Source organism: Phlebotomus argentipes, unplaced genomic scaffold (genome assembly GCF_947086385.1).
Source record: "Phlebotomus argentipes unplaced genomic scaffold, Phlebotomus argentipes genome assembly contig_27, whole genome shotgun sequence".
Lineage (NCBI taxonomy): Eukaryota > Metazoa > Arthropoda > Insecta > Diptera > Psychodidae > Phlebotomus > Phlebotomus argentipes.
The window spans coordinates 379,701-406,357 of NW_026776200.1; the positions used below are offsets into that span (position 1 = coordinate 379,701).

The window sequence follows — 26,657 nt, forward strand, 5'->3', positions numbered from 1 at the left end:
CAACAGTCTGACGGAATCTCGTCAAGTGTCCCGTGTTGTTGCTGACGTTGAGGGAGGGAGAGTCGGTTAGTTGGTAGAAAATTGGTGTTTTAGCAGGAAAATAGCAATGGATACCCAGAAATACACCCTCTCGTCACTCAAGCAGGACATTGTGGATAATAATTTGCACGTGAAGGCAATAATTCAGGTGCGAATGTGGTGGAAAAGCGATCAGACATGGGGTTGAGGTTATGTGACAATGTTTTGTCTGGGCGTTCTTGCAGGACATTCTCGCCTTTCGGGGCTCCCTGGTGGATCTGGAGAATCTCAATGAGGCGGGCAGAGCAAAGATATCCGCCCTGCGGAAGTGCATAGAGCGATTGGACGACTGGGCGCGCGATGAGGGTGATCCTGAGGTGGCCAAAGATGTGGATTCGCACAGACAGCAGTTGACGAGGTATTTCTGGATTTGTGTGGAGTTGTTGGGGGAATTGACGGCCAATTGGCTCCTTTGCAGGACTCTGCAGGCCTTCCGGAAGGCCAATGTGTCCACGATGCTGGAGATCGAGAAGGCTGACAAGCAGGAACTGCTCACGCCGTCCGGAGAGAATGAGCTGCGCCAGAGACAGACCCGCCTGAATCGCTCGAGTCTCGTGTCACAGCAGGAGAGTGTGACGGACAAGATGCTCTCCATCTCCAGACACCTGTCCGAGACCACGCAGAAGAGCGCCGCCACGCTGGACACGCTCATCGCCTCCTCGTCCACCGTGGAGGGCACGCGTGATGAGCTGGTCAACACCGGCGGCACCATCACGCAGTCCGGGAAGCTGCTCAACAAGTACGGCCGGCGCGAGTGCACGGACAAAATCGTGCTGCTGTTCGCCTTCATCTTCTTCCTGGCCTGCGTCTTCTACATCGTCCAGAAGCGCCTCTTCTAAAGGCATTCCGCTACTCCCTCTTCACCAGGTGATCCGTCGCAATTGGCGCAATCACCAATCAGTCCACGCGCACTGCAAAGATAATGGCAAAAGTCCGTTGAAAGTAGGATTTCCAACATTCTCTATTGTGATTTTACTGAAGGATTTCGTAATTGAATAAACTTTTAAATTATTATTCCGAAAAATCGAAAAACAAACGCATTTTTCACTGTTCCATTTTTCCTCCGCAACTGCTGTTAATTACTTTCGTGGAAAGAGTTGCAATTAGACAAGAATTCTGTATTATAATTACACTAAAAAGAATCTCCGTTTGTAGATTAATTGAAGAAAATGCCAAGGGGGAGATATTTAGGGGCAGAAACAGTTTACAGCTCAACAGAAGTTATTAGGAAGTGGAAGTGTTAAAAAATATACAATCTTTCTTTCCTGAGTAATTCTTTAATGGCCAAATTATCCTGATTCTCTGGTTCTTTTTGATTTTTACATAGAAACAAGCTTAGAAATAATTTTTCAGGTTATGTTAACAAAACAAGAACAGATTTAGTGAATATTTCACATTCAAGCACATCAATTCTTATGCTCAAGTCGAAGACATCGCAGAATTAAGCATTTTCATGGCATAAAACCTACATAAAACACTTTAAATTGTGTTAAAGTCGATCATAACCTCAAAAAGAATAATGTGAGCTTGAAAAATGCTCATTTACACAACTTTGTGGCCAATTTCGACTCTGAATCAGCAATTTAAAGTTCATTGGAAACTCATAAAAGATAATTTTATCACCTAGAAAGCTTCCAAACAGAGTCTTAGAAGATCTCTTAGTGATATTCTGAGGTTATGTTTGAAAAAATCATTTAAAAAAATGAATTTCAAGGAAATTCTTACAGAAATATCGCGAGGAACCTTAAGATATTTATTACAATTGGCGAATAAGTGTGGAACAGTAGAAATTTGAAGTACTTGGAAGCGTTAGAAAGTTGTGTACAGATTAAGAACATTATATCTCCTCCTTGGTTCTGAAACCATTGCGATTTGTGAACTGAACAGACTGAGAAAAGCTCCAGCAAGCGAAGAATGAGAAGATCACATTGAACTCCGAACGGATCTTCGCGTGGTTGACACTGATCGAGTGATTTCGCGATCGTGGCGCGCAATTTCTCCAGATCAGCAAAGCCACAGAGTTGATCAAGGATGGACTCTCGCGGCCCTTGATCTCAATTTCTGCCGATGTCAGTTGAGCGCAATGTTGAGAGTGAAATTGTCTATATTTTATTCTTCACAATATATATCTTAAATCCTAAGCAGGTTGTGATTTAAATAATAACTGTATTTCCTCTGCCTAATGTGGGCAGGTGAAGATCATCAGACGACGGAAGTGCAGGAAATGCTGTGCTCTTGACGTGGTGAATCACACATTTGCAGTAGTTGAATCTCATCCACCTTCAGAATCCAACGAGTTCTGAAGCACGCGGAAGAGATGAACGGCGGAAAGAGCGCACAATTTCCCGCAGAATCGTGATCTTGCATTGTCAGGTGACTGATTTTCAGACTCTCTACAAAATTGGCGAAGCTGCAAAGAGAGTGAAAGTGATGGCGCTTTGTCGCGGCACAACAAGAGAATATCATCTTCTTCTTCTCCTCACCTAAACTCATTCACTTGAGACTGAGACGATGGAATCACTGAAGCGCACGCAGATCGTCAGCCGCTGTAGGGACAGAAAGTGCCGCTGGCGGCGCCCGTGTTGATGCCAGGACGTCCCAGGACCTTGCAGATGTCCGTGTAGCTGCGGCCGCGCGGCTGTCGGTCGGCGGACGACGGGCGGCCGTAGGATCCGTAGGAATTTCCGTAGGAACTGCCATAGGATCCGCCTGAAAAATCACACAAAGAGTCTCAAATGCTGCTTTTCCACCACACTTCGCGGCTCTCTTGCGCCGCCGAATGGACCGAAAGTGAAATGGATCCGCGTCGGACGGATTGAGAGATCATGTAATAGCAATTAGAGATTTATGACTCAGATTTTTTGCACCTGATTTATGGCTGAAAATTATATTGCCCAAGTTATGCATTGGCGCATTCTCGTAAAATGCACGTTTTCTGCGCAAGTTCAATCATGGATGCGGAAAAATGGGTTTTGAACCCATTTCCTATCTCGATATTACCGAATATTCAATGTAATTTGTAATTAGAGTGTTTTTGAAAGAATATTGCAGTGTTTTAAGAACTCCAGATGTTAAATTATGTTGTTATTGAGAGACACAAAGTGAGATTCTTGAAAGAAAAGAGCAAATTTCTTATTAATTCTCGTTTGATCTTGGATTGATTTTAATTTTCTATACAAATTTGTACATTTTGATGATTTTGAAGCTTTGAATAAACACGAAATTATAATTTTTCAATAATTGAGTCAAGTTTACGTTGATTTTTTCGGCGGAAAATTGACTAATTTTGTGTGTTTACAAATTATTTAACTTGGAAGTTTGGGAAAAGATCAATTTTCTAGTAAATTATTTCATTTGCATGTTAAAAACTAGCACGAAAAAACGATTTTCATAATAAACACAAATTTGTGATGATTTTTTTGGGTTGATTGAGGGCAAAAATATCAGTTACACTTTGTAATTGGTTTCTAAAACACCCGAAAAATCCTCTAATTTTCAATTCAACAATTACGTTCATTAAGACTGTCTTAATCTGTTGACACAGCACGATAATCACATCTCAATTATGCAAACTTTCGTCAGTGGGATTTCTTCAAAGCAACAGTTTTGAAAGAAATGCGATTTGGAAAGAGTGAATTGGGAAAAAAGCCCTTTTGCAACACACTCGCCGATCGTGTTGACTTACCGTAAGAGCGAGGATAATAACCGCCTCCGTAAGCGTAATCCGAGATGAATCTGCTGAACTTCGGGAGGAAGATTGGCGCTGGACTGGCTTCAGCCACTTCATCCACCAAAACCACCGCGAAGATCGCGATCAAGACGAAAATTGACACGGAATTCCTCATCTTTCTGCCGCACTTTCGCTCTCTTCACTTCACAGACGCACACAAATTGCAAAATCAGAGATCAGCTGCGCTCGGATCGCATCTGCACCACTTCAGTGAGTCGCTCGCAATGCCGGCCAGTGGAGCTCGCTTGTGCGCTTTTAACCGAACTCCACATCCTGACCTTGTCTCGCGACGCAATCATGAACTTGCTCACACTTTTGCGCGATTATAGGAAGCGCGCGCCGCGCTTTTCCAGACACTCGCGAGCGCGGGCTTTTCTCTCTCCAGCGCACAGACAAATCTTTAAGAGCCGCGCTCTTCAGGCAAAAGAATCACGTTCTTGAATTAGAATTCACAGCGTTTTCTGCAGAAAACACACAAGAATCACACCAAAAAACCGGGGATTTCTGCTGTGATTTATGACACGTGCTGAGCGACAAAATATGATTCAGCTCGATTAACAACATGAGCAGTAAAATAATGGCGTAAACAATAAAAAAAAAACCGACGGAGGAAGAGATGAATAAATCCCGCGCCCTTCACCCATTTTACCCCAGCAAGAGTTTGTTTTTATTTTTCCGCCGAATCAGTTGAAATTGTCGCGTTCAAGATCGCGCCTTGGCGAGCGTGAGATTGAAAAGCTCTTCGTCAGTTCCTGTTGTGAAATCTCCAGAGAAAGATTTGAGAGAGAATTGAGAGCAAGATTTGATGCATTTTCCAAGGAGGAGATATTGTGGTCAGAAGTGGTGGAAAGCGCAGTAGAAGTATTTGGAAGTTTTTCAATAGCTTCAATAACTTTCAAGAGAAATTTACGCAATAATTGGAGAGAAAGAATTATTCTTTATATTTTTCTAGGTTATGTTATGAATTTAGGACCAAATTTGTCACTAAATAACCTTGAAAATCATTCATTTTTCTGCTTGAATTGGTATAATTTACATTTACTGGCTCAATTATAATGAAATCTGATGCAGAAATCTCAAGATTTCAATTGTAAACAGTGTTAATTACGCTAAGATTAATCATAACCTCTAAAATGTTGTTTCAGGATATAAAATAACCTATTTTAAGAGCTGTTCAATTGATTTTCTCTCCTGAAATAGCAAATTTCATCTCATTCTCAAATAGTCTTGCCTTTAAAAGATTCCGAACAAGTTTCTTTCAAGAATCCTTCAAGATATTTTTCAGGTTATGATCCAAAATGTATCCAAAAGAGCGATAGAAAATTAAATCACATCAAAATATCCACTGGAAACTTCAAATATTTCTTAAAAACTGTTTCTCTGTAAGTTTTCAGGGCAATGCAAGTAAAAAAAAGGCGTCTTTTTAGATCAAATGTCCCTAAATTTGAGGTTATGATACTAAAAGCGCTTGGAAAAATCTATGAACAATGCTGATGCTTCAAATTGCCAATAAATGAGCTACCAAAGAAGAAAAGAGGCTCTAAAAATTGCCCACGCGCATCAGTGTGTCTTTGCCATCCGCAATGATCGCATTGAAGCCAAGTGTGATAATTGTTTTCTTCAAATTCGTGGTGTTTTCGCTGTTTTCCTCATCAGAAGCGAGATTTGAAGTTCTTTTGGAAGTGTCTCGTGATCTCTACGGTGAAATCTACCTGGATTTTTACTACCTGATCTTCATTCCTCGCTTTCCTCACCGTGTGATTGAGGATTTATCATCAGGACTCACGCCTCCGGCGCCTCCATCGCGGACTTTCCAAGACATCTGCGAAGTATTCATCTTTCAAGGACCCGCAGGACTTCCCATGATACCAAATGTCGTGGATGTCATTCCTTTCTGTCCTTACACGCGCAGATGATGTCCGATAATTTGACGAGTAAAATAGAAAACTGGTGAAATCTCAAGTGAAATTGTCCACACTTCGCCAGTTCAATTTTGTCCGCCAAGATGATCACGACAAAGTTAAGTGTTATCGTTGTTCTTCTCGAATTCACTGTGTTTTCCTCATCAGAAATTATGATAGTTCTGTCACGTGATTTCTACGGCAACGAAATCTACGCAGACTTCTACTATCTCTACGTTCCTCAAGGCTTCAAGGAAGATCTGCCGCGCAGTCTCACACCGCCGCCCAAGCAGAGTCGCAGCTACTCAGACATCTGTCGCGTCTTCAAGATCCTCAACAGAGGACTAGCCAACGACAGACTGAGATACACCCTGCCCTTTTGCCCCTTCATCGGCGGCGTGGGCTAAGAGAAACCCCAACAACAGAGAAAGAGAGCAACAAGTGATCTGAATCGAGACAAATTTATCACCGGAACGCGAGCAAAGCCGCCGCTTCAGCACAGAGTCTCAAAAAGTTAGCATGTAAGATATTTTTGTAGCCTTTAAGCGCGTTGAGTTTTGTGAATAAAGTCAGTCCATCCTCACTTCCATATCTTAATGGCGCCGTCGCGACTCGAGGACGCCACGAAAGTCTGCTTGGTGGACTTGCACAGCACCAGATCCGTGATGATGTCAATGTGACCCGAGGCGGGCGGTTCGGGGCCCGAGCGCGGCACTTCTTCGCTGTTGTTGCGCGCCGCGGCGCCAGCGGCCGTCGACAGCGTGGATTGCGTGCGCGTGTCGATCTCCTGAATCACCTTCGTGCCGTCGATCAGGCGATATCTATAGGAAAAGTCACAGAGTTAGAAAAGCAGAGAATTAGCGCCAAAAGGGAAGAAAAACAGCCCAAGAAAGGGTTTAAGAGTGAAAATTATCCTCTTGGCAGCTCAAAATTCCCATTTTGTTGCCTCAAAAGTTAGTCAAGACAATTTTGAAGAGCTTTTCGCACTTCAATTCACTGCAAATGTTGTGATTAAATGTTTCTCAGGATGCAATTAAATATTCTATGGCAAAATTCTAATGATTTGTGTGCCAAAAATCATGTAATTCTACTTCCGGACAACTTCCGGTGCTTTTAGAGACAATCTTGAAGCTTTTTGCTATGAAATTGTATCGAAATTTAACAAATGATGGCTTTTATCGTGATTCAAAGCGCAAATTAACCCACGAAAACAGTTTAAATTAAGAATAAACAATAAACATAATTTCTTAATATTATAGAAATCAACACAAAATGAAAGAATTATCTCAATTTCAAGATAAAACACGCTTTTGAGACTCACAAACTTGCATTTTTCAATATAGTTTGGACCGGCAAAAGGCTTAATGAGTGATTTAGGAAGCTCGAAAATATATCTTAATTTCAAATTAAGACAAATTAGAGTGGAAAACTCTTCGATACTCACTCGTACGACGTGTTGGCCGCCGACAAGTGATCCTTGGGCGACGGCACGACCAGACAGCAGTTGGTGTGATCCCTCAAGTCCCAGTGTCTGATCCTCTGATCTGTTCCCGCCGTGAGCAGGAACTCCGATCTGTCCGAGATGCCGGGCAGCAGCGCGATGGCGGAATGATTGGAGGGATTGGTGTTGGAGAGCGGCGGCGCTGAGCTGGTCCACAGAGCCATTTGCCTGTGATTCGTCTCGATGTTGTACATGTAAACCTCATTGTTGCCCTGCGACGCCGAGATGATCGACGATCTCTCAGTGGGATGACAGGCAATCCGCCTGATCCGCGCATCGTGCGGATGTCTGATCTCGGCGATGGGCAGCTTGAAGCGCAAATCCCAGAAGGAGTGCCTGCCGCCGCTGGTGCCCACGGCCAGCCACGAGCTGGTCGGATCCACGCACAGCGTCGTGATGACGCCATTCTTGAGATCACTCTGCAAACGCCAAGCGTATCCCGGCGCCCGGATGTCCCAGCCCACGATGCCGCCGTACAGCGTGGCGTAGACGATCAGGCTCTGCGCGCCCTGATCCAGCGGCTGCATGTCCACCACCGGCCCGTCGCTCGCCTCGATGTTCGCCTTGTCGTACTTCGGATCCGGATCGAACTGCACCGCCTGCTGCAGCGCCATCTTGCTGGAATTGGGATCGATGCGCAGCAGCAGAAGCGTTCCATCCTTCCCGGCCACCGCCAGCGACTGTCCGGCGTCGCAGGACGCCAAGCAGTAGAGCGGCGTGTTGGCCGAATACGCCTGACGCGATCTGTTGATCGACTGATGGCCGTCCAGCTTGTTGCAATCCCACAAGCGCACCGTTCCGTCCACCGACGTGGACGCGAAGTACGATCCGAAGGTCTTCAGCGGACTGAGACGCGTCACGGCTCTCCTGTGCTCGTGCAGATGCGCCACCAGCGTCCCCTTGAGGCGCCAATTGGGCGGAATGGGCGCGTAGTAGGCGAAGGGATCGTAATCCCTGTTCAGCGCCATCACTGAATGCTCCGTCTTCATCTTCGACTGCAGCGACTCCAAGTCCAGGCGACACTCCGAGAAGCGCTCCTGCAGGAAACTCCTCTCCGGCATGCTGTACTCCACCAGCGATGACGTTGGCGTTGGCTGAACTTGAGTATTCACCATCGGCGGACTATTTCCCGCTCCTCCAGACGTTCCAGACTCATTTGACGGCGACGATGGCGTGACAGAATTGATGTCCAGCACGCCAAACATGTGTTGCCACTCCGAATTCATCGTCATGTCCACGTCAACCTTGCGAGACTTCCTGGCCGCATTCACGTCCACCTTGTGTGTCTTCTCCAGCAGCTGCACTTCATGCGTCACGCCCATCTTCCTGGAGAAACTCATCCGTCCATCAGCGAGACTCTTCGGCTCTGCCGCCTTGTATTTGTTCAACTTCACAATGTGACTCTTCATGGCCAGCAACTGATTCTCCGCCAATTCCGTCAATCCCTCGGCGCTGAGACGCCTGAACAGGTTTCTAATCGCCGTGCCTGACTCTCCGCCGTACTGCGGCAACAGTCCATCAGCCACTCTCACGCGCGCCTCACGACGCTCCTCCAGCGCCCGGAAGAAGTGCACAACATCGGGAAACTTCACCACACTGTCAAACACCGGACGCGGAATTGGCGGCTGAAGGCAATCCATGAGAATCTCCGTGTGATCAATGAGAATCAGCGACGTGGTGAGATTGTCCGCAATCGCCGGCACAATCTTGCACTGCACATCGAGTGTTGTGAGTGTTCTGGTCGCCGTGGCGATCAATCCGCAGATCTCATGTCTGATCCATCCATTGGGATGATTCATGTAGCACGCCGCCTCGGTGATGAACGCCACCAGCGCCGGCTTCTCCACCAATCCCAACTCCGCCAGCGCCGACATCGCCCTGATGGCCTTGGCAATCACCATCTCCTCCGTGTCCGTCAATCCCTGCTGCAGCAGCGGCATCAGGATCTCCGAGCACGTCCAGCCCACGAACGCCGCCACGCCCACGATGCACTCGAAGAAGGATCCGCGCAGATGCTTGTCCTCCTTGTCATTCAGAAACGTGATCATGTGCGACAGAATCACGTCGTAAGCCTTGTTCTTGCCGAAGAAAATGCACAATTTCGTAATGTCCGCCTCAATTAGCGTCTGCTTCACAATTCCCTGCGCATCCGTGAGCAGACTGGACGTCATCAGCTGCACCATATCATGCAGCACCGTCATCTCTCTGTCGTAGCGCACTTGATGATACTCCGATGGACTGTTGAGACGCGTTTGCTCCAGGAAACGCACGCTTGTCTCTGCCAAATCGCCCAGATTCCTCGCCAGAGCCACGCGCACGCCATTGGCCGTGTCTGTGGCCATGCCAGAGATGATGGGAAAGACATACTCGGGGAACACATTGCCGTCACTCCGCGGCAATCGTCGCACCATTCGCAGACACGCCGTCAGAGTGTCAATGGCCGTGGAACGGACACGAGGCGTGGAATCCTTCGTGAAATACAGCTGAAGAGGAAGAGAAAACGATTATTTCTGTAGTCTTTGATGTTAAAATGTGTGAAAATCACTATAAACAGAGTGAAATTCAATAAAAGAGTGATAAAAACGAATTACTAAAGACATTTTTAGCATCTTTACTCACAATTGTCGGCAAAATGCGATCCAGAATCACTTCTGAGGATGTGTATTCAGCCAAATCCTGCAGAATCTCCATGCAAGACAGCTTGGAGTTGCAATAGTGAAGTCCTCTGCTGTTCGCCGTGACGACAGTCGTGACGAGAATCAGTCCATCGTCTTCAGTTCCGCTCTTTTCACTCCTCTGGTCAATCCGCTGCGCCTTCTCCGCGTGCTCGCGCTCCTCCGGATCCACACCGGTGAGCATCTTGATGATCTGCTTGATGTCCGCGTGCAGACGCATGATCTTGTCGTCCAGCGGCATGATGGGAATGGAGGAGAACATCTGCATGTAGCTCTGGAGGAAAGTGTAGAAGTACTCGGGGAAGAGAGAGCCACGCTCCTGATCCAGATAGATCTCGGCGGATTTGCGCTCTGCGGGATTTCTGTTCAGCATCGACGCAATCAAGTTCCTCAGGCGCAAATTGTCAATCCCATTGAGATGCTTCGTCACCAGCTCCTGATCGCCTTGGCGATACGAGAGAAGCTGCGAGAACTCAAAGGGCGCCGTGCCTTCGCACCACAGCTCTAGCAGAGCGCATCCGGCCGAGAAGATGTCCATCTCCGGCGTCAAGCTGCCCGAGTAGCACGGCCCGTCGCCCACCAGCGGCCCATCCTTGGGCTGCGCCTCGTTCGCGATGGACTGGATGAAGCGCTCGGGCGCAATGTAGCACGTGCGGCGGCGGCTGGTGTCGAAGAAGTACGTGTAGTCGGCGGGATTGTCGTCGGGCAGGAAAGTGGGCTTGAAGGAGGCGAAATCCGCCAGCAAAATCCAATTCCACGACGTGATGAGGATGTTCTCCAGCTTTATGTCGCCGTGGCAGATCTTCTGCTTGTGGCACTGATGCAGGGCGCACAGCACCTGGAACGTGATCCACTTCTTCTCCGTGGTGGTGAGAAAGGGACGCGTGGAGACGCGATCGTACAGGCTGTGCTTCACAAACTCCCTCATGATCAGACCAGCCTTTTCCGTCAACTGCAATTGCAAGGGGGAAAAGTGACTTCCGGGAATCTCTCTCTCTCTCTCTCTCTCTCTCTCTCTCTGTCTGGTGACTAGGGAATTACCACAACTCTCTGGAAGGGGAGACAATTGACGGCGTTGGCCAGATTCTTCTTGATAAACTCCAACTTCTCAGCGTGACTCTCGAGCGGAAGACTCGGATCGTGCTTGACAAACACTTTTATCACCACTAAACCCTCGTCGGATCTCGCCCTGGCCACTTTGAAGAATCTTGTGCTACCCATGCTGCAAAATAGAGTAAAGTATGTAAGAAAAACACCCACTTTCGGGGTGGAAAAGGCAGGAAAATCACCTCGTCTCGTAAGCCAAGTCTGACTCGAAGAAAGCACCTCCCGTCAAATAGTGCTCCACAGGGAAGATTTGACTGGGCGCAATGCCCACGAGCTGATTCCCCATCTCGCAGAGCCTCGAATTATATCTCTTCACTATCTTTGTGTGACCCCAAAATGCGTGCAAATTGCAAAAATTCACTCCTCTTTTCCAGTGTTTATTTTTCACAGCTGTCAAATGACAGTTCACTCAAAATTGCCCGCAGATGGCTCTCGCCACCGCTGAGAGGCGATTTGGGCGATTTATTTGTGATATCCTAGCAACGGATTCCAGAGTTTCTCACTCCGTTTTTCAGTGAAAAATAAAATCCCTGGACAAATTCTCTCCACCATTCCTCAATGAGTGCTTCCAGGAAGGGTAGTGGCGTGCGTCCCAAGTCTCGGGAGTCACGGTGGGAGCGACTGAGGCGGAAAAATGACGTTTCACTGCTCAATATCAAGACGGAGACCGTTAAGAAATTCCTCAATGTCTTCACGGATGAGTATCTCGCGGATTTGGTGAGGAAGGACGAGGAGAAGTCCTTCCTAGACCCTGTGGTGGTGATGGAGATGAGACATGAGGCGGTAATTCATGAGAATGAAGGGTTTTGAGGTCATTTTTTCATTTCTTTTGCTTTCCAGGTGAAGAAAGCCAGGAAGGAGACGGAATCCTCACCGAAGATTCGGGAATTTCGCGAGGAGCAGCAAGAGAAAATCACCAGTCACAATAAAACCATCGAAATCAATATGATTGAGAATGAATTGTCTAAATTCCGACAGGAAATGACCAAGAAACACCCTCCGAAGGTGAAGAAAGTGAAGATTCCGGAGAATCCTTACTGTCTCCTGGACAATGGGGAGATTTTCACCAGTCTGTCAACCACAGAGGAGAAAACCAATGATTTCTACAGGAAAATGATCGAGGCGCCAATTGAGAGTGCGAAAATCTTCGATGTGGTCAAAGTTGAGCAGAAAATTCCCTCCGTTCAGTTCGAGGACAGCGTGGAAATCATCACGTATCCGCAAGAAGTGGCAGAGGTGAGGGATGAGGCTGTGGAGAGTCCTCTGGATGAGGAGACTTACTTCGGTCTCCGTGAGGAGCGTCAGATGATTTCCTACTGTGAGGAAACCACGACGACCGTCAAGTCCTTCTTCACATTCCACGGCATCACATCGTCGCCGAGTCAGGAGAGCGAGAGTGGAAGCTCCACAGCGCACGGCAGCACAGAGAGTTCCACGATATTCAACCAGGAAGATGAGTTGGAAGCCAGTTTCCTGGAGCAAGCCATCAAAGCGGCATCTCAGGAGTCAGAGAGTGAGAAGAATCCCAATGAGGAACTCATGATTCGACAATTGCTGCCAGGAAAGCGATCTGAGACGGAAGCAGACGAGCCAAAAGTTGAAGGAAGAGGGGAAATTTCACCGGAAAAGATCAAAATCATCAGTGAATTGTTCCGGGAACACTCAGAAGCGTACAATGACTTCAAGGAGATCCTCTTGCGGAAGTACTTCCTCAAGTGGCTTCACTACACAACCGTTGAGAAGGTCAGCAAGTGCAAGAGCATCTCGTCGACTGACAGAATTGGCAAAATCGACGCTTATCTGAGCAAGATCAGGGAAGAGAAGCGTCGAGTGAGGAAGAAGGAGGAAAATGCTGAAGCTGAAGGGGAGAAGAAGTCCGTTCCCAAGGAGGAATCCATCATCCTGACCAAGAAATACCGCAGCAAGTGAGTATCAATGAATTGTCTGGTGAAGTTCTTTCTCTGAACAACTTTCCTTGCAGACTCAAGATTCAGCAGGACATCATTGAGTACCAGAAGCTGAAGCTGGAGCGTCAGGAGAGGATGATTGCCGAGCTGAGGCTGTCGAAGCTGTCCGAGGAGGCGCGCAGCTTCAAGCAGGAGCTGAAGAATGAGTTGAAGCAAGTCGCCAAGACGGGAGACATTCGCGTGCGCGCCAAAGCCAAGTGTCTGCAGATTGTCAGCAATCTGCGCGACGAGGAGGATGAGAACAAGCTGGCTGCCTATGGCAGTGTCATTCCGCCGTTCCTCGCCCAGATGCAGGAGCGCGCGCTGGAGCGCACAATGCGTCATGAGCGTGCCAAGGAGCGCCGGCGGCAGCTGGAGCGCGACCGCGAGGAGCAGAAGAATGCCCAAGAAGAGGAGAAACGGCGTGAAGATGAGGAGGCCAAGAGGGTGCGCATGCAGGAGCTGAAGGAGAAGCGCCGCCGGGAGAAGCAGGAGAAGCTGCGTCGCGAGCAGGAGCGCCAAGTGTGGCTGCAGAACTGCAAGCGTGCCAATGAGTTCTACTGCCGACACTTGCTCCACTTCGGCCTGACGGCGTTCCGACGGATGTTGCAGCGCAAGAGACGCTTCGAGGCGAAAGCCAGTCACTTCCGGCGCGTGCTGCGCATGCGCATCTGCTTCAGACGCTGGCGAGGACACACAAAGTCCATCTGGGACGCGAAGCATCGCAAATCCGAGGCATTTCACGGGACTTTCGTCTTGCGACAGGCTGTGCGACTGTGGAAGGCGAGTCACTTGATGGAGAAGGGAAAGCTGTTGGTGGCTGTGGATTGGTACGAGATGCGCCTGAATGAGAGATTCTTCGGTTTGTGGGTGGCGCGCACGCGCCAGGAGAAGATCGTGCTGGAGACGAAGATGAGACACGCCGAGGCGCACTACAATTGGCACCTCAAGTGGCGCTCCATCGAGCACTGGCAGCGTCTGCACGCGATCCTGCGCCTGGAGAAGGAGACCGAGGCCCGGCGGCAGCGCTGGCGCCACAAGATCTGGGAATTGCTGCCCGATTATGCGCCAACATTGGACGGTTGAGGAAAAAAGTCACAGACTTTCTATGGTGTGATTTTTTCTTTATTCTGGAAACGCTGTAAATGCTCTTTAAGGACTTTTTCTCTCTAAATTACTCGGCGTGATTATTGAAATTGTGTGTAGTTTTTTTCTTCTTCTTCCATACAATAAATACTTTTGCAACACATTCCGTCTCTAAAAAATGTGTTTAAGTCTGCGCGCGCATTGCTTAAGAATCTCGACAGAATGAAGAAACTTTCGTAGAAATTCAAACTTTTGGGGTTTTTTTGTGCAAAAAACCCTCTTTTTCATGGTACATAAAATTCATCAATTGACTAAATAATTCTATTCTAAAGTCTCTAGAAATACATATCTGTGCATTTCGACCCGCCAAAAGCACAGAAAGCTTAACTTTTTTTGGTTCATTTCTTCCTGGAATTTGCTCGCTTTGTCCATTGAAATATTCCATTGATTTAATGGTGCGTTTTTGATTAGAATCTCTTGAGCAAACTCTCTTCTATCACTGTGTGTGTGCCATTAGACGTGCTAATGAGCCGCGCTAGAGAATATCTAGAAAACCGCCCTTCTTTCCACCTTTTCTAAGCGTAAATGGTGAGTTACTTGCCGCACAGGAAGTTGCGCCAGTTTGTGCAGCAGTGCCGCCGCTGGCCGCTGAGCTCGCCGCGGCGCCACTCCGTGCCCGTGACGCCGCGCGAGATGAAGAAGATCTGCTGCAGCAGCGCCAGCGCCATGCAAGTGGCCATGGCGAGCGCGTAAACGCTGCCCACGAAGCACACGGCGATGTCGTACTGATCGTACACATCCGTGCAGTCGTCCGGCATGAGCACGTGCACGCCCAGCACGTTGGCGATGAGGAAGGGATGGCAGATGGACGTGAGTGAGAGATTGGCGCCGAACAGGAGCGTCAGCAGGCCCAGAACGCAGCCCAGAAGGTAGTAGCGATGATTGGAGGCGCCGATGCAGCAGTCCAGCCACACATTGTGGTGATCCTGGCGCACCACGCACGTCTGGCACGGCGTGCAGTGGAACGTCCGCTGCGGCACGCGCTTCCGGCACAGCTGGCAAACATTGCTGCCCAATTCCGCGTCCTCCGGCTCGTCGTGCGTCAGCAGAGCCGCCGAATCCTCATCTGTGGCATCATGGGCGGCACTGTGAGCGCCAGCCTGGCAACTCTGTGAGAATTGTTTGGTCTGCAGAGGAGAAAAACAACAGAGATTCACGGATTTTGACCCAGAAAAAGCAGTAGAAAACTCACTTTGTAGAGAAAGAAGAGTGAAATGGACAGAAGGAGCAGAAAGGCCACATTCTCCTCCGGCAGGAGCTCAAGCATCGGCACTGTGGACTCAAACAGGATCCACAGGAAGAGAATGGACCAGATTGTCCAGAGGAAAAAGAACTTCGACCTGCGAATGAGAGAAAATCAATATTCCAATCGAGGACATCATTCTCGTCGTCTCACCTCGGCGCCGTGCGTCGCAGGTGGAAGTACATGTAGAACAGGAAGGCTGCCATGGCCAGGAAGATCACCACGGAGCAGTACAGGCTGATGGCGGCGGTGTACAGCATCGCCGGCAGGACGAGAATGGGAATCACGTCCACCGTGGCAACTCGCTTGGCGCCCCCAAACCACGGCGCCCGGATGCGATCCTGCAGCGTCAGCAGCATGTTTGTCTTCTGGGACTGCGTGACGGATTGACACCGGAAGAGTCTGTCCGGAAAGTGTGGAAAATTAGCAGAAAATACATAGAAAACCTCTCCGGACACTTAACCTGTCAGCCGCCTGATCCAGATCCACGCAATTGCAGCAGCAGCCTAGAATGTGGTTGCGCTCATTATCACGGTCGATGTATTCACAGCAACAGAGGGGATTTTGGATGGTTTTGTCGCTCATTTCCAGGAAAATATCGAGAAAAACGCCCGCATTGCACACACTTTTTCGCTGTCATTTCAGTGGCGGCGCCACTGGCGAGTGAGAGTCGAAGAGGCGAAGCAAAAGAAGTATAATTTGTGTTTGATTTTGTCATGTCACCTCGCAATTTTTTAAAATTCCTGCAAGAAGAATGAAAATCCGCAAATTTGAAGAATTTTGGGATTATTCCAACGGCGATAAATAAATAATAATTTTAGCCGCCAGCCGCGGTCGATTGTTTTGATGTTTTGATCCGCCGCTGAACTTTCGGCCCTCATCGCGCCATGGCGACATCTGTCAGGATTTTTCGCCAGTGAATTTTGTTTGTGGAGTTTCCTTAGGCTTTTGAGCTCTCTATTGCCGGAAAAACCGCACAAATTTGGGCAATCGTGGTGAAAAATGCTCCATTCGTGACCCCTGCGTGAATTCCCACACACACTGCGTCGATTGGCTGTGGAGAATCCTGTGAAAATTGAGGTCAAAGATCCCGATGGTATTTTGAGGTTAGGTGTGGGGCAGGTGATTTTCTTCCGGCCAGGAATGGGAAGGGGATAAGTATTTTCACCGTGTCTGGATTGCTGTGGGCGTGCTGAGATGAAGTCCTTCAGTAGCGCCGAGGCGTCCGCCTCAAAATCCAGTGGATCTCACAAGAAATCATCCGTGGCGTCGCGCAGCAAAAGCAAGAAATCCTCACAAAATCCTGGCCACTCTTCGGCATCCCTGGAGCCCACGCCGTCCACATCGGAGAAGGTGTGTGAGTGGGTGGGTGATTGTGAAGAGGTGGAGCTAATTGTGGGTGGTTTTCCCGTTCGGCAGAGTCGCTACAAGAATTACGCTGGAATCAGCACAAAGTCCGTGAAGTGCTATTGGGAGCAGCACGAGAAGCAGGAGACAGATGTGTCCAATGAGGCGTGCTCCCGTGTAGCTGAGGATGTCACCTACAAGCTCTGGGAATTGGCAAATGTGAGTCTCCACGGGAAATCGTGGCATTTCGCTGACTAATTTCGCTTTCTTTCCTTTCCTTTGCAAGACTCTCAAGACCTACGCGCGCCACTCGGACGGCAGAGTCACGGTGGATTTGGTGAATGAGGCTCTCAAGGATGCCAATGTTTGCCCCATTTTGGGCGCAGGATCTTCCGAATGGGACACGATCGAGTACGACGGCGTGTTTCACTTCAACAAAGTGCGTAAATGACGCTTATTTCGCCCCCTGAAACAGCTTCTTAAGCTCTTCTCCTTCCCTTCCAGGACAGGATAGTTGATCTGCGGGAGGAGTACTTAAGGGACGTTCAAGTGACCACGAGTCGAGTTGATGTTAGCGCTTCGTGGCTCGCGGAAGAGACAATGTCGGAGCATTTGCTGGACTTTATGGATCACTTGTGCGATGGTAAAGCTGAGATTTTAAGCCAATTCTCAATATTTGCTGACATTTTGCGTCTTTGCAGCGGTTTTCCTGGGCGACGAGTTGACTTTCAATCGAGCAATGCAAACTGTGGCCATGAATCCGTTCATGGGATGCATCGTGAATCTGCTGCTCAACAAGTGCACGGAATTGCTCAGCTTTGAGTACAAGACGGACACACTCAGGCGCGCCATGGAGCTGCTGATCACACTCACGCGCAATCCCTTCGCCAGGAATGCGGAAATCAACTCAGATGTGAGTGAAAAAGGCTTAAGAAAATCATGAAAAGTCGATTTATCATGATGTTTCCTTGCAGATGTACTACTTGTGCCAAATTCTGGTGTGTCTTCTCCTCGGGCCGGCCAATCAGGGCACCGGCGGCGGCGGCGGTGGCTTTGCGGCTGAAGTTGCGCCCACGTCGGACTTCCAGGCGAATCCCGATCTCTCCATGTACAACGGCATCGACATCACGGACATCAAGAATGAGTGCGAGACGTTCTTCATCATGATGGAGAACAATGGGCTGGAGATGAAGGCGGACGGCGGCGGCGGCGTGAGTGGCGTGGATCAGCAGAGCAATATCGTTAGGATTAAGTCGGAATTGATGGACACTTTCGATCAGTACAACGGCAGTGCTGAGACGATGGATTACTGCGAAGCGTCACAGAATCAGATGTGTTTCAAGCAGGAGGAGAATAGCTCTGCCGCCGCACAGCAGCCAGAGCCGGCGGCCGTGGCGGCGGCGGCGGCGGAGGAGGACGTGAAGACGATGGACAATCACTCAGAGAGTGTTTTCTGGCGCGAGGACGAGTGTGGCGTGATATCGACGCAGATGTGTGATTTTGAGTGTGTGGAGCTGGTGTGCGAGTGTCTGGGGCGTCTGGGCAGCTTCTGGGGTCTGGCTGAGCGTCGCTGCTGCAATCTCATCCGGTCGCGACTGAAGGAGTTCTTCGCGCGCGACAGTTTGCAGCTGCATTGGGAGTTTGAGTGGCTCGTGAGGGTGTTTCGCGCCATGTGGGCGCTCGGTGAGAATCCCTTCCGGGAGTTTTCCGTCTATTTGGAGCGAATTGATCCATCAGCGACGCCAGAATGGGTTCTTCAGGAGTTCAACGTGAGTTTTGCATGCAATTTTTCTCTAAAATCAAGTCAATTAATGTTTTCCCTTTCAGGTTGCTGCTGTTTATATCTGTGGACATGGTGATAGTTACTTGTACGATTTACTCTACTCACTCTGTGGCGACTCTCTTCTTCCCTTCATGATTTACAACACAAGTGCGTATCGGAAAGCCTTTTACTGTTTAGTTTTGCATGTGATAATAATTGGCATTTGCTGTTTTGCAGAGAAACTCCATAAAATTGCCATAAAATCAGCGACTGAGTCACACATTAAGTATAAAATAGTGTCCAAAGTGGCGCTGAAGACGTGCTCGCGACGACAATCTCTGCGCTGGGGCGTCGAAGAGGAGGAGTGCTTCGAGCGGCGCGAGTTGAAGCGTGGTCCGCCGCGCATTGGATTCCGCTTTGCCGGCTGTCGGCCGGTGCTGTTGCCGCGCAAGGCGTCACAAACGGTGTCCATTCCGGCGCGTCCTGTGCAGAATGCCGAGATGCTGGACAAATTCAATCGGCGTGTGGTGATTGCCAGGCGAAAGCTCTTCACATCGCTGACAAATAGGCGTTCGGTGAGGAATGTCGATGATGTGCGGTGTGTGAACCTCTAAGAGATTAGGTAATGATCAATTTAATTAGCCGTTGCGCGTCTTCTTACATAATAAAACGAAGAATCCTCGTTTTTCACCATGCGTGAGACTTTTTGATATGACAATTCCACAATGAATGCAATTGTTGCGAGTGCTAGGCCGACGGCCCAGATGTAGAGCGCGATTGTCAGGTTGTCCACGGTGAAAGTGTGCGGACCGCGCATTGTGTCTTTCGTCTGCAGGAACAGGGAGTGCATGGCGCGATCGCCGTGGCGAACGGCGTACAAGTTGAACCAGTGCATAAGCAATCCGGACTCGATGTACTTGGGAATCTCCCGGGTGAAGAGCTTGGCGTACGGAGAGTTCTTCTCGAAGGCGAAAACAGTGTTGAATTTGTATATGCAATCGTCCATCACGCGATAACTTGATGCGTAGTCGGAGAAGTTCGTAAAGGTGTGTAAGCCAGCGATGTATTTTCGCCACAAGACCTGGGAAAAAAATGTTTTTGGGATCAAGAAGAAAGGAAAGAAGAACCTGAATCTCTCTATGCCTCATTGAGGAACATAGCCTTCTCCATTATTGATTTTCGAGACAGATTTCTTTTTACAGCGACAATTTGGCAGTTTGGAACGCGAAAAACAATTCCAGTGAAGCGTATGTTTCAACTGAAACGTTCATTGAATTCAATTGAGTGATAAGTTTACTGGAAATGGAGGACTTACTGACACTGAATGAGCGTATCGATGCTCCTTTATGAGTTTGTCTGCTTCTTCTGATCGGGCGTCAATCTTGAGGTCAGCGAGTTTAATGTATTCCGCATTGCCAGATCTCTGCATTTCCTCCATAAAGTGATCAGTAACATCGCCCCACTTCATATTGATGTCCAGAATATCCTGCACGCTCTGAATGGGTCTGCGGAAGAGTGAAGTGGTGAGGATGGAAGTGAGGCCGGTGGAGTAGATGGCCGTGATGAGGAGGCAGAAGAAGAACCAGGCGATCAGGAGGATTTTTGCTGAGAATCTTCTGGGGAAGCGCGTGACGCCGTGCTGAGTGGCGATCGAGAGAACTTCCATCGTGGATTCGATCAGCAGGTTGAACTGCAGCGCGAGGCTGTTGTTCGTGTTGAAGGTGATCAGGAAGTAGACCAGCAAGCAGATGAAGAGCGTGAGGACGAGATAGAGAGTCCAGACTCGCTCATTCATCGCCAGATAGATGTAACGATCGCGTGGAACGGGCTTCAGTCGCGGCACGAGAAAGGAGAGGCATTGTTCACCGTAAGGTCTGGATACTTCCAACATACTCTGCACCTCATCAATTAACCAAATGCCGCAAAGGGCCACATTTGTTCGCCTCTCCAGAGCGTCCATGAGAACATCCAACCATGGATCTCCGGCGTCTGTAGCATTTCTCACGATAAACCGCCGCTTCCAGCGTCTGGTGATGTGAGCCAGAAGACGATACTCAATTCCATCGAATCTGCAAGTGATTTTTGATGAGAAATCATTGCCAAGCTTCCTATTGAATTGGATAATTATGACGAAATACCTCTTAGAGTCCAGCGTTATCTCTGCTTTGGTGGGATGTTTATCCACAACAAACGGTGGGCAATGGAATAAGCTGATGTTTATTTCATTCTGAGAGAATTCATTGTCTATCAATGGGTGCAAATGATGGCGCTTCAGGACTTTGTAGATGTTGGGAATATTTTCACGATTTCCCACTACCTCGATTCCTGTGAGAATGTTGCGGAGAGAGATTTGCAATGGACTCTGATAGACCTGAAATTGATGATTAGAAATCAGTTCTGCTCATGCATTGACAGTAGCTTTAGTCTACTGACCTGCAGGACATGCAAAGCATTCAAATAAATGTACTTAATTTGCGCAGCTGTGAAATTAAAGGGCTCTTCAGTGCCACTTTCGAGGAGAATAATTTTGGAATAAGGAGCGAATTTCTCATGTCCCCAGAAGAAATCTGTGTATCTTGAGAAATTTTGCGTGGCTATGATGAATTTGTAGCACTTAATCACTCTCTGCAGACGAATGGCTCTGTAATTCATGAGGAAAGTGTAGTTTATGGCGATGATTTTGCCACAGGGAAAGACAAGAGGACAATTCCAGGGCGGATTCTCGGTGGATTCGTCCAGGAGAAACGTGCAATGATCGGAATCGGTCAGCAAACTCTCGCACAAGCGACACTCTGTGGATTCTCCTGAGACGCTCAGGATGTGCAGAAGTCCTGCGAGGAGGAAGAATGCAAACACTCTTCCCGCCATTGTTCACTCTCGACGGAATTGTGCAACTGTGGCGTGAAAAATTGCTCTCTTACGTGATTCCGAGCACTTTCCAGCTCTACAGGTACTAAATAATTAATGTCAACTCTCCATCACAGCATGATTTAACACACAGCACGGCGTAGAAGCATTAAATTTCATGAAATTTTCCCCCATCAATTCTCTCTCAGAATGCGGGGAATTTCCAATTTCTTCTGCCAATGCAGCCACAATTCAATCAGGAACACCACAGTGGCCAGAAACAGACCAATTGCCCAAATGTACAGGCCCGTGGAGAGATTGTCCACGGTGAAGGTGTGCGGACCGCTGTAAATGTCTTTCGTCTTCACGAAAAACGAGTAAGTGTAGCGCTTTCCGAACTGAACATTCGCCAACTTCATCCAGTAGTGAATCAATCCGGATTCCACGCACTTCGAGACTTCTTGGCTGAAGAAGGGCGCGTAGGGAGAGTTCTTCTGGAAAGCGAAGACAGTGTAGAATTTGTAAATGCAGCTGTCCATCAAGCGATATCTCGCTGAGATGTTCTCGAAGCGATCTGCGCCCACAATGAATTTTGTGGAGAGAACCTGGAAAATGGTGATTTTCTGGGCTTTTCATCCCCTCTGCAATGGTGTTATTTAGAACTTACTGCGACTACTTGAGCGTATTTGCGAGCTTCGATGAGTTGTTCTGTCTCCTCAGAGTCAGGATCTATTAGGAGATCGGCTAGGTTTGCATACTGAGGACTGCCGGACTTGAGAAGTTCTGCATGAAGATAAGTACCGAAAGTGTCGCCCCACTTCAATTGCTTGTTGATCACATGCCTGACTCTGTCGATGGGCTTGTGGAAGAGTGAAGTGGTGAGGATGGACGTGAGGCCGGTGGAGTAGATGGCTGTGATGAGGAGGCAGAAGAAGAACCAGGAGATCAGGAGGATTTTTGCTGAGAATCTTCTGGGGAAGCGCGTGACGCCGTGCTGAGTGGCGATCGAGAGAACTTTCATCGTGGATTCGATCAGCAGATTGAACTGCAGCGCGAGGCTGTTGTTCGTGTTGAAGGTGATCAGGAAGTAGACCAGCAAGCAGATGAAGAGCGTGAGGATGAGATAGAGAGTCCAGACTCGCTCATTCATCGCCAGATAGATGTAACGATTGCGCGGAATTCGTCGACCGCGCGGCACAAGAAGTGTTATGCACTGTTGTTCATAAGGCCAGGACAAATCAAAGTTTGTGTCCGTCTTCTCAATGAGCCACAGTGCACACATTGCGACTTGCGATCTCTGTTGTGTCAAGTCCATAAGAATCTCGTCCCAGGAATCTCCAGTGTCTGGCGTTGGATTCCTAACGAAGATCCTTCGTTTCCAGCGATTGGTAATGTAAGTCATAAGACGAAACTCAACACCGTCAAATCTGCAATTTCCTTCATGTATCAACAAGTGTATCAATCGTATCAATGATGAATTTGTTATGTTACAAAACTTCTTACCTTTTGAGGTTTAACGTTGAATTCCTGTCAATATTATCTGGTTCTTTGTCAACAACAAAAGGCGGACAGTGAAAGAGACTCACGTTTATTTCGTTCTGAGAGAAAGCATTGTCCATGAGTGGATGAAGATGATTTTCATTCAAAACTCGGCTAATGTTTGGAAAATTCTCACGATTTCCCATCGCAATTTCTCTCGTTAAGATATTCATAATCGTAATTTTCAGAGGGCTTTGATAAACCTAGAAAAGTAAATTTTCGAAACATTTCATTCGCATTATTATTGTAAAGTCTAATTTTTAATTAGATGCAATTCATGTTATGAAATTTTATTTGCGTGCTTTCAAATGCATTCTTATCAAGATTCAACATAACAATTCAGTTTGCCTAATAAATTGCTACAGATTTCTTTGAATGCTTATGATTAATGAGGTGAACTTTATGGGTGAAATGTTACACTTTTCTTACCTGCAAGACATGCAAAGCATTAATATACATGTGATTAATTTGCGCTGCTGTGAAATTAAAGGCCTCTTCAGTGCCACTCTCGAGGAGAATAATTTTTGTGTAGGGAACAAATTTGTCAGATCCGCTGAAGAAGTCGCTGTATCTTGAGAAATTCTGTGTCGCTATAATAAATTTGAAGCACTTGTTCACTCTCTGAAGATTGAGGGCGTTAAAGTTTGCAATGAATGTGTAGTTTATGGCGATGATTTTGCCACAGGGAAAGACAAGAGGACAATTCCAGGGCGGATTCTCGGTGGATTCGTCCAGGAGAAACGTGCAATGATCGGAATCGGTCAGCAAACTCTCGCACAAGCGACACTCTGTGGAATCTCCTGAGACCCTGAGGATGTGCAGAAGTCCTGCGAGGAGGAGGAATGCAAACACTCTTCCCGCCATTGTTCACTCTCGACGGAATTGTGCAACTGTGGCGTGAAAAATTGCTCTCTTACGTGATTCCGGGCACTTTTGCTGGTCGCTTAATAATTTATGTCACTTCTGAATCACTTGCGTGATAGAATTATTCACAATTTTTCAAAATACACTTTATGCAGTGAATCTGCTGGAAAATATTGAACAGAATTTAAATATATTTCCACCATATGAACTTCTCAATGAGAAACACCAGCAAAGACAAACCAAATCCGATTATTAGAAGATAAAAAGCTCCAGACAAATTGCTAATTGTGAGACTTTTTGCATCGCCAAAGTGAGAAATGTTGTCAATGAAGACCGAAGACATGAAAGTGTTGCCATAAAGTGTGTTTATCTTCGTGAACCAGTAACTTATGATGCCAGCCTCGAAAAATCTATCCACTTTGTCACTCAATTGCTTCGTCAATGGCGAATCCTTTTCCAAAAGCATCACCGAGTAGAGCTTTAAAGCGCATCGCTTCATTCGTCGCAGCAAGTAAGTGTGGTTGCCATATCGCTCGGTTCTCGTCACGAAGTTGTTGGAGAGGATCTTGAAGAGAAAGAAAGACAATTTGTAGTTTATTAAAGCCTTTTACAGTGGGTAAAAGCTCCTTACTTGGGCGTAAACGGCAAATTTGCCAGAAGCAATCTTATTGAGAGTTTCCGTGGCATTTTTCTCTATGACGTATCGATCAACTAATTTGATGAGATCTTTATTGTCTGAAGTTGCAAATTCGTCGTTTAAGTTATGATGATCGCTTCTGTCAACCCAAAGCATTCCTAAAAAATATGAAGAAGTCATGAAAGAGTTTGGAAGACGATTGTGAGACATATTTTCAGTACTTCACACAAAAGCTTTTGAAGAAATAGTGCAAATACATCAATAAAATATTCTACAAACTAATAATCGTTTTTAAACGTTGATTAATAAAAATCTTCATTAATTTGAAGTCATCTTTATTCCTTCACACAACAGAGCTTATAAGAAAATTCTAACGTCTTCTTTTCATCTCTGAAAGAAACACAAAAACAGCGGCAATCAAGCCAATTGATAGGAGATAGAAAGCTCCGGAAACGTTGCTGAAGTTGAGTCTTTGCGCATCTCCGAAAGTCGATGTGTCATCAATGAAGACCGAAGACATGAAACTCTTGCCATAAACTGTGTTTATCTTAGTGAACCAGTGACTTATGAGTCCTGCCTCAAAGTGTCTGTCCACTTGGAAGCTGACATGCTTTGTGTACGGAGATTTCCTCTGCAGAAGCATCACAGAGTAATAGTTGATGAGACATTGCTTCATGCGCCGCAGAAAGTAAGTGTGATCGCCGAATCTGTCGGTTTTCGTGACAAAATTGTTGGACAAGATCTTAAATGAATGCGGAAAATGCTTTTATTTGAATCTATTGATGGTAATTTCAAAGAAATTACCTGTGCAAAAGTACCGAATTTGCCTGAAGCAACCTTTCGAAGAGATTCAGTGTCATTTTTCTCTATAACATATTTATCAATCAATTTGATAAGATCTGCATTTCCCGATGCTGCAAATTCCTCATTAAGACTGTGATAAGTGGATCTGTCAAACCATGAGATTCCTAAAATATTAGGCAAATTTTATAAGATTCAAATAATCATTTCAACGCTTTAGTTAGAAAAGGAAGCATTTTGAAAGCTTTTGACTTGCGCGAATATCGCGGACAATTAATTGACAAATTCAATTTCTGAAAGACATTTTTTCAAGCTTTTCTATCTGTTTTTATTTCCTCCTATTCGCATTTCCAAGGCAAACACAAAAATCGACAAAGACAATCCAATTGCGAGGAGATAAAAAGCTCCTGACACGTTTCTGAGATTGAGACTTTTCGCCTCTCCGAAATCTGACAAATGATCACTAAAGATCCACTTTGTGTAGCTTTTGCCATAAAGAGTGTTGATCCTTGAGTACCAGAAGCTGACGATTCCAGCCTCAAAGTGTCTGTCGACTTTCTTGCTCAGTTCGGCAGTGTAAGGAGAGTTCTTCTGCACGAGCAACACTGAGTAGTACTTCATGAGACATTGCTTCATTCGTCGCAGAAAGTACGTGTGATTTCCTATTTTCTCAGTTTCAGTCACGAAATTGTTCGACAAGATCTTGAAGATGGAGAAAAGAAGGCTTTCAATATGTTTTCAAAGGCTTTAAATGCTCGATTTACCTTTATGAAAGTGCCAAATTTCCCTGATTCAACCTTTCTAAGTGCTTCAGTGTCATTTTTCTCCACAACATATCTGTCAATTAATTTCACGAGATCCTCATTTTCCGATGCTGCGAATTCGTAGTTCAAGTTGTGATGAGTAGATTTGTCGAACCACATTGTGTCTAAAAAGGAAGGTAATTTGAATGATTTGTATTTGCAAGGATAAAATCAATAGGTTTATCGGGTTTATCGCCAATTGAAGACATGATTAGAATGTGACTTTCTATTTTCTTATGCGTCGCACATAAATTTCCACGAGAAAAACAACAATGGCCAGACACAATCCAAGTGCAATGAGATAGAAAGCTCCCTCCAAGTTTTCCAGCTTGAGTCCTTTCGCCTCCCCAAAGCGCATCAAGTCGTCATCGAAGAAGGACGACATATAACTATTGCCGTATTGAGTGTTCATCTTCATAAACCAATAATTCACAAATCCAGCTTCGAAGTGTCTGTCCACTTTGTAGCTGACAAACGTCTTGTAAGGCGAATCTTTCTCCAACATCATCACGGAATAGTATTTAAGGGCGCAATCTTTCATGCGTCGCAAATAGTGAGCATGAGTTGCGAAGCTTTCAGTTGTTGTGACAAAGTTGTTGGATAAAATCTGAGGGTAGAAAATAAAAATTAGATAGATAATTTCACTGTTTGGTATTTAATTGCTTACGATTGAAAATTTAGCAAATTTTCCAGCAGCAATTCTCTGAAGAATAACATCATTGTCCTCTTC

The 26,657-nt window shown here is 46.8% G+C and overlaps 7 protein-coding genes across 7 annotated transcripts; 3 read left to right on the plus strand and 4 right to left on the minus strand.

The window, feature by feature from the left end:
* Positions 1 to 1,100, plus strand: LOC132264504 (vesicle transport protein SEC20-like). Its single transcript, XM_059764740.1, has 3 exons — positions 1 to 187; positions 264 to 436; positions 497 to 1,100. Exons 1-3 carry the CDS (start codon positions 107 to 109, stop codon positions 915 to 917), a joined length of 675 nt encoding a protein of 224 aa, XP_059620723.1. The 5' UTR covers positions 1 to 106; the 3' UTR covers positions 918 to 1,100.
* A 5,063-nt stretch (positions 1,101 to 6,163) lies between these two features.
* On the minus strand, positions 6,164 to 11,381 carry LOC132264495 (phosphoinositide 3-kinase regulatory subunit 4-like). The gene is made up of 5 exons (XM_059764723.1): positions 11,175 to 11,381; positions 10,927 to 11,107; positions 9,830 to 10,837; positions 7,154 to 9,693; positions 6,164 to 6,530 (listed from the first exon to the last, which is right to left on the minus strand). Exons 1-5 carry the CDS (start codon positions 11,276 to 11,278, stop codon positions 6,290 to 6,292), a joined length of 4,074 nt encoding a protein of 1,357 aa, XP_059620706.1. The 5' UTR covers positions 11,279 to 11,381; the 3' UTR covers positions 6,164 to 6,289.
* A 169-nt stretch (positions 11,382 to 11,550) lies between these two features.
* LOC132264519 (golgin subfamily A member 6-like protein 6) lies at positions 11,551 to 14,024 on the plus strand. Its single transcript, XM_059764753.1, has 3 exons — positions 11,551 to 11,775; positions 11,833 to 12,917; positions 12,974 to 14,024. Exons 1-3 carry the CDS (start codon positions 11,551 to 11,553, stop codon positions 14,022 to 14,024), a joined length of 2,361 nt encoding a protein of 786 aa, XP_059620736.1.
* Positions 14,025 to 14,098: 74 nt separating this feature from the next.
* Positions 14,099 to 15,993, minus strand: LOC132264497 (palmitoyltransferase ZDHHC23-B-like). Its single transcript, XM_059764725.1, has 4 exons — positions 15,791 to 15,993; positions 15,481 to 15,729; positions 15,277 to 15,424; positions 14,099 to 15,211 (listed from the first exon to the last, which is right to left on the minus strand). Exons 1-4 carry the CDS (start codon positions 15,910 to 15,912, stop codon positions 14,618 to 14,620), a joined length of 1,113 nt encoding a protein of 370 aa, XP_059620708.1. The 5' UTR covers positions 15,913 to 15,993; the 3' UTR covers positions 14,099 to 14,617.
* Positions 15,994 to 16,227: 234 nt separating this feature from the next.
* On the plus strand, positions 16,228 to 19,127 carry LOC132264496 (uncharacterized). The gene is made up of 8 exons (XM_059764724.1): positions 16,228 to 16,680; positions 16,747 to 16,893; positions 16,961 to 17,113; positions 17,179 to 17,317; positions 17,376 to 17,587; positions 17,649 to 18,443; positions 18,502 to 18,604; positions 18,674 to 19,127. The coding sequence occupies exons 1-8, from the start codon at positions 16,525 to 16,527 to the stop codon at positions 19,048 to 19,050; spliced, it is 2,082 nt and encodes a 693-aa protein (XP_059620707.1). The 5' UTR covers positions 16,228 to 16,524; the 3' UTR covers positions 19,051 to 19,127.
* Positions 19,071 to 21,304, minus strand: LOC132264520 (glutamate receptor ionotropic, delta-2-like). Its single transcript, XM_059764754.1, has 4 exons — positions 20,870 to 21,304; positions 20,575 to 20,807; positions 19,752 to 20,505; positions 19,071 to 19,517 (listed from the first exon to the last, which is right to left on the minus strand). Exons 1-4 carry the CDS (start codon positions 21,302 to 21,304, stop codon positions 19,071 to 19,073), a joined length of 1,869 nt encoding a protein of 622 aa, XP_059620737.1.
* Positions 21,305 to 21,477: 173 nt separating this feature from the next.
* On the minus strand, positions 21,478 to 23,686 carry LOC132264521 (uncharacterized). Its single transcript, XM_059764755.1, has 4 exons — positions 23,252 to 23,686; positions 22,787 to 22,881; positions 21,951 to 22,710; positions 21,478 to 21,888 (listed from the first exon to the last, which is right to left on the minus strand). The coding sequence occupies exons 1-4, from the start codon at positions 23,684 to 23,686 to the stop codon at positions 21,478 to 21,480; spliced, it is 1,701 nt and encodes a 566-aa protein (XP_059620738.1).
* Between the last annotated feature and the right edge of the window lie 2,971 nt (positions 23,687 to 26,657).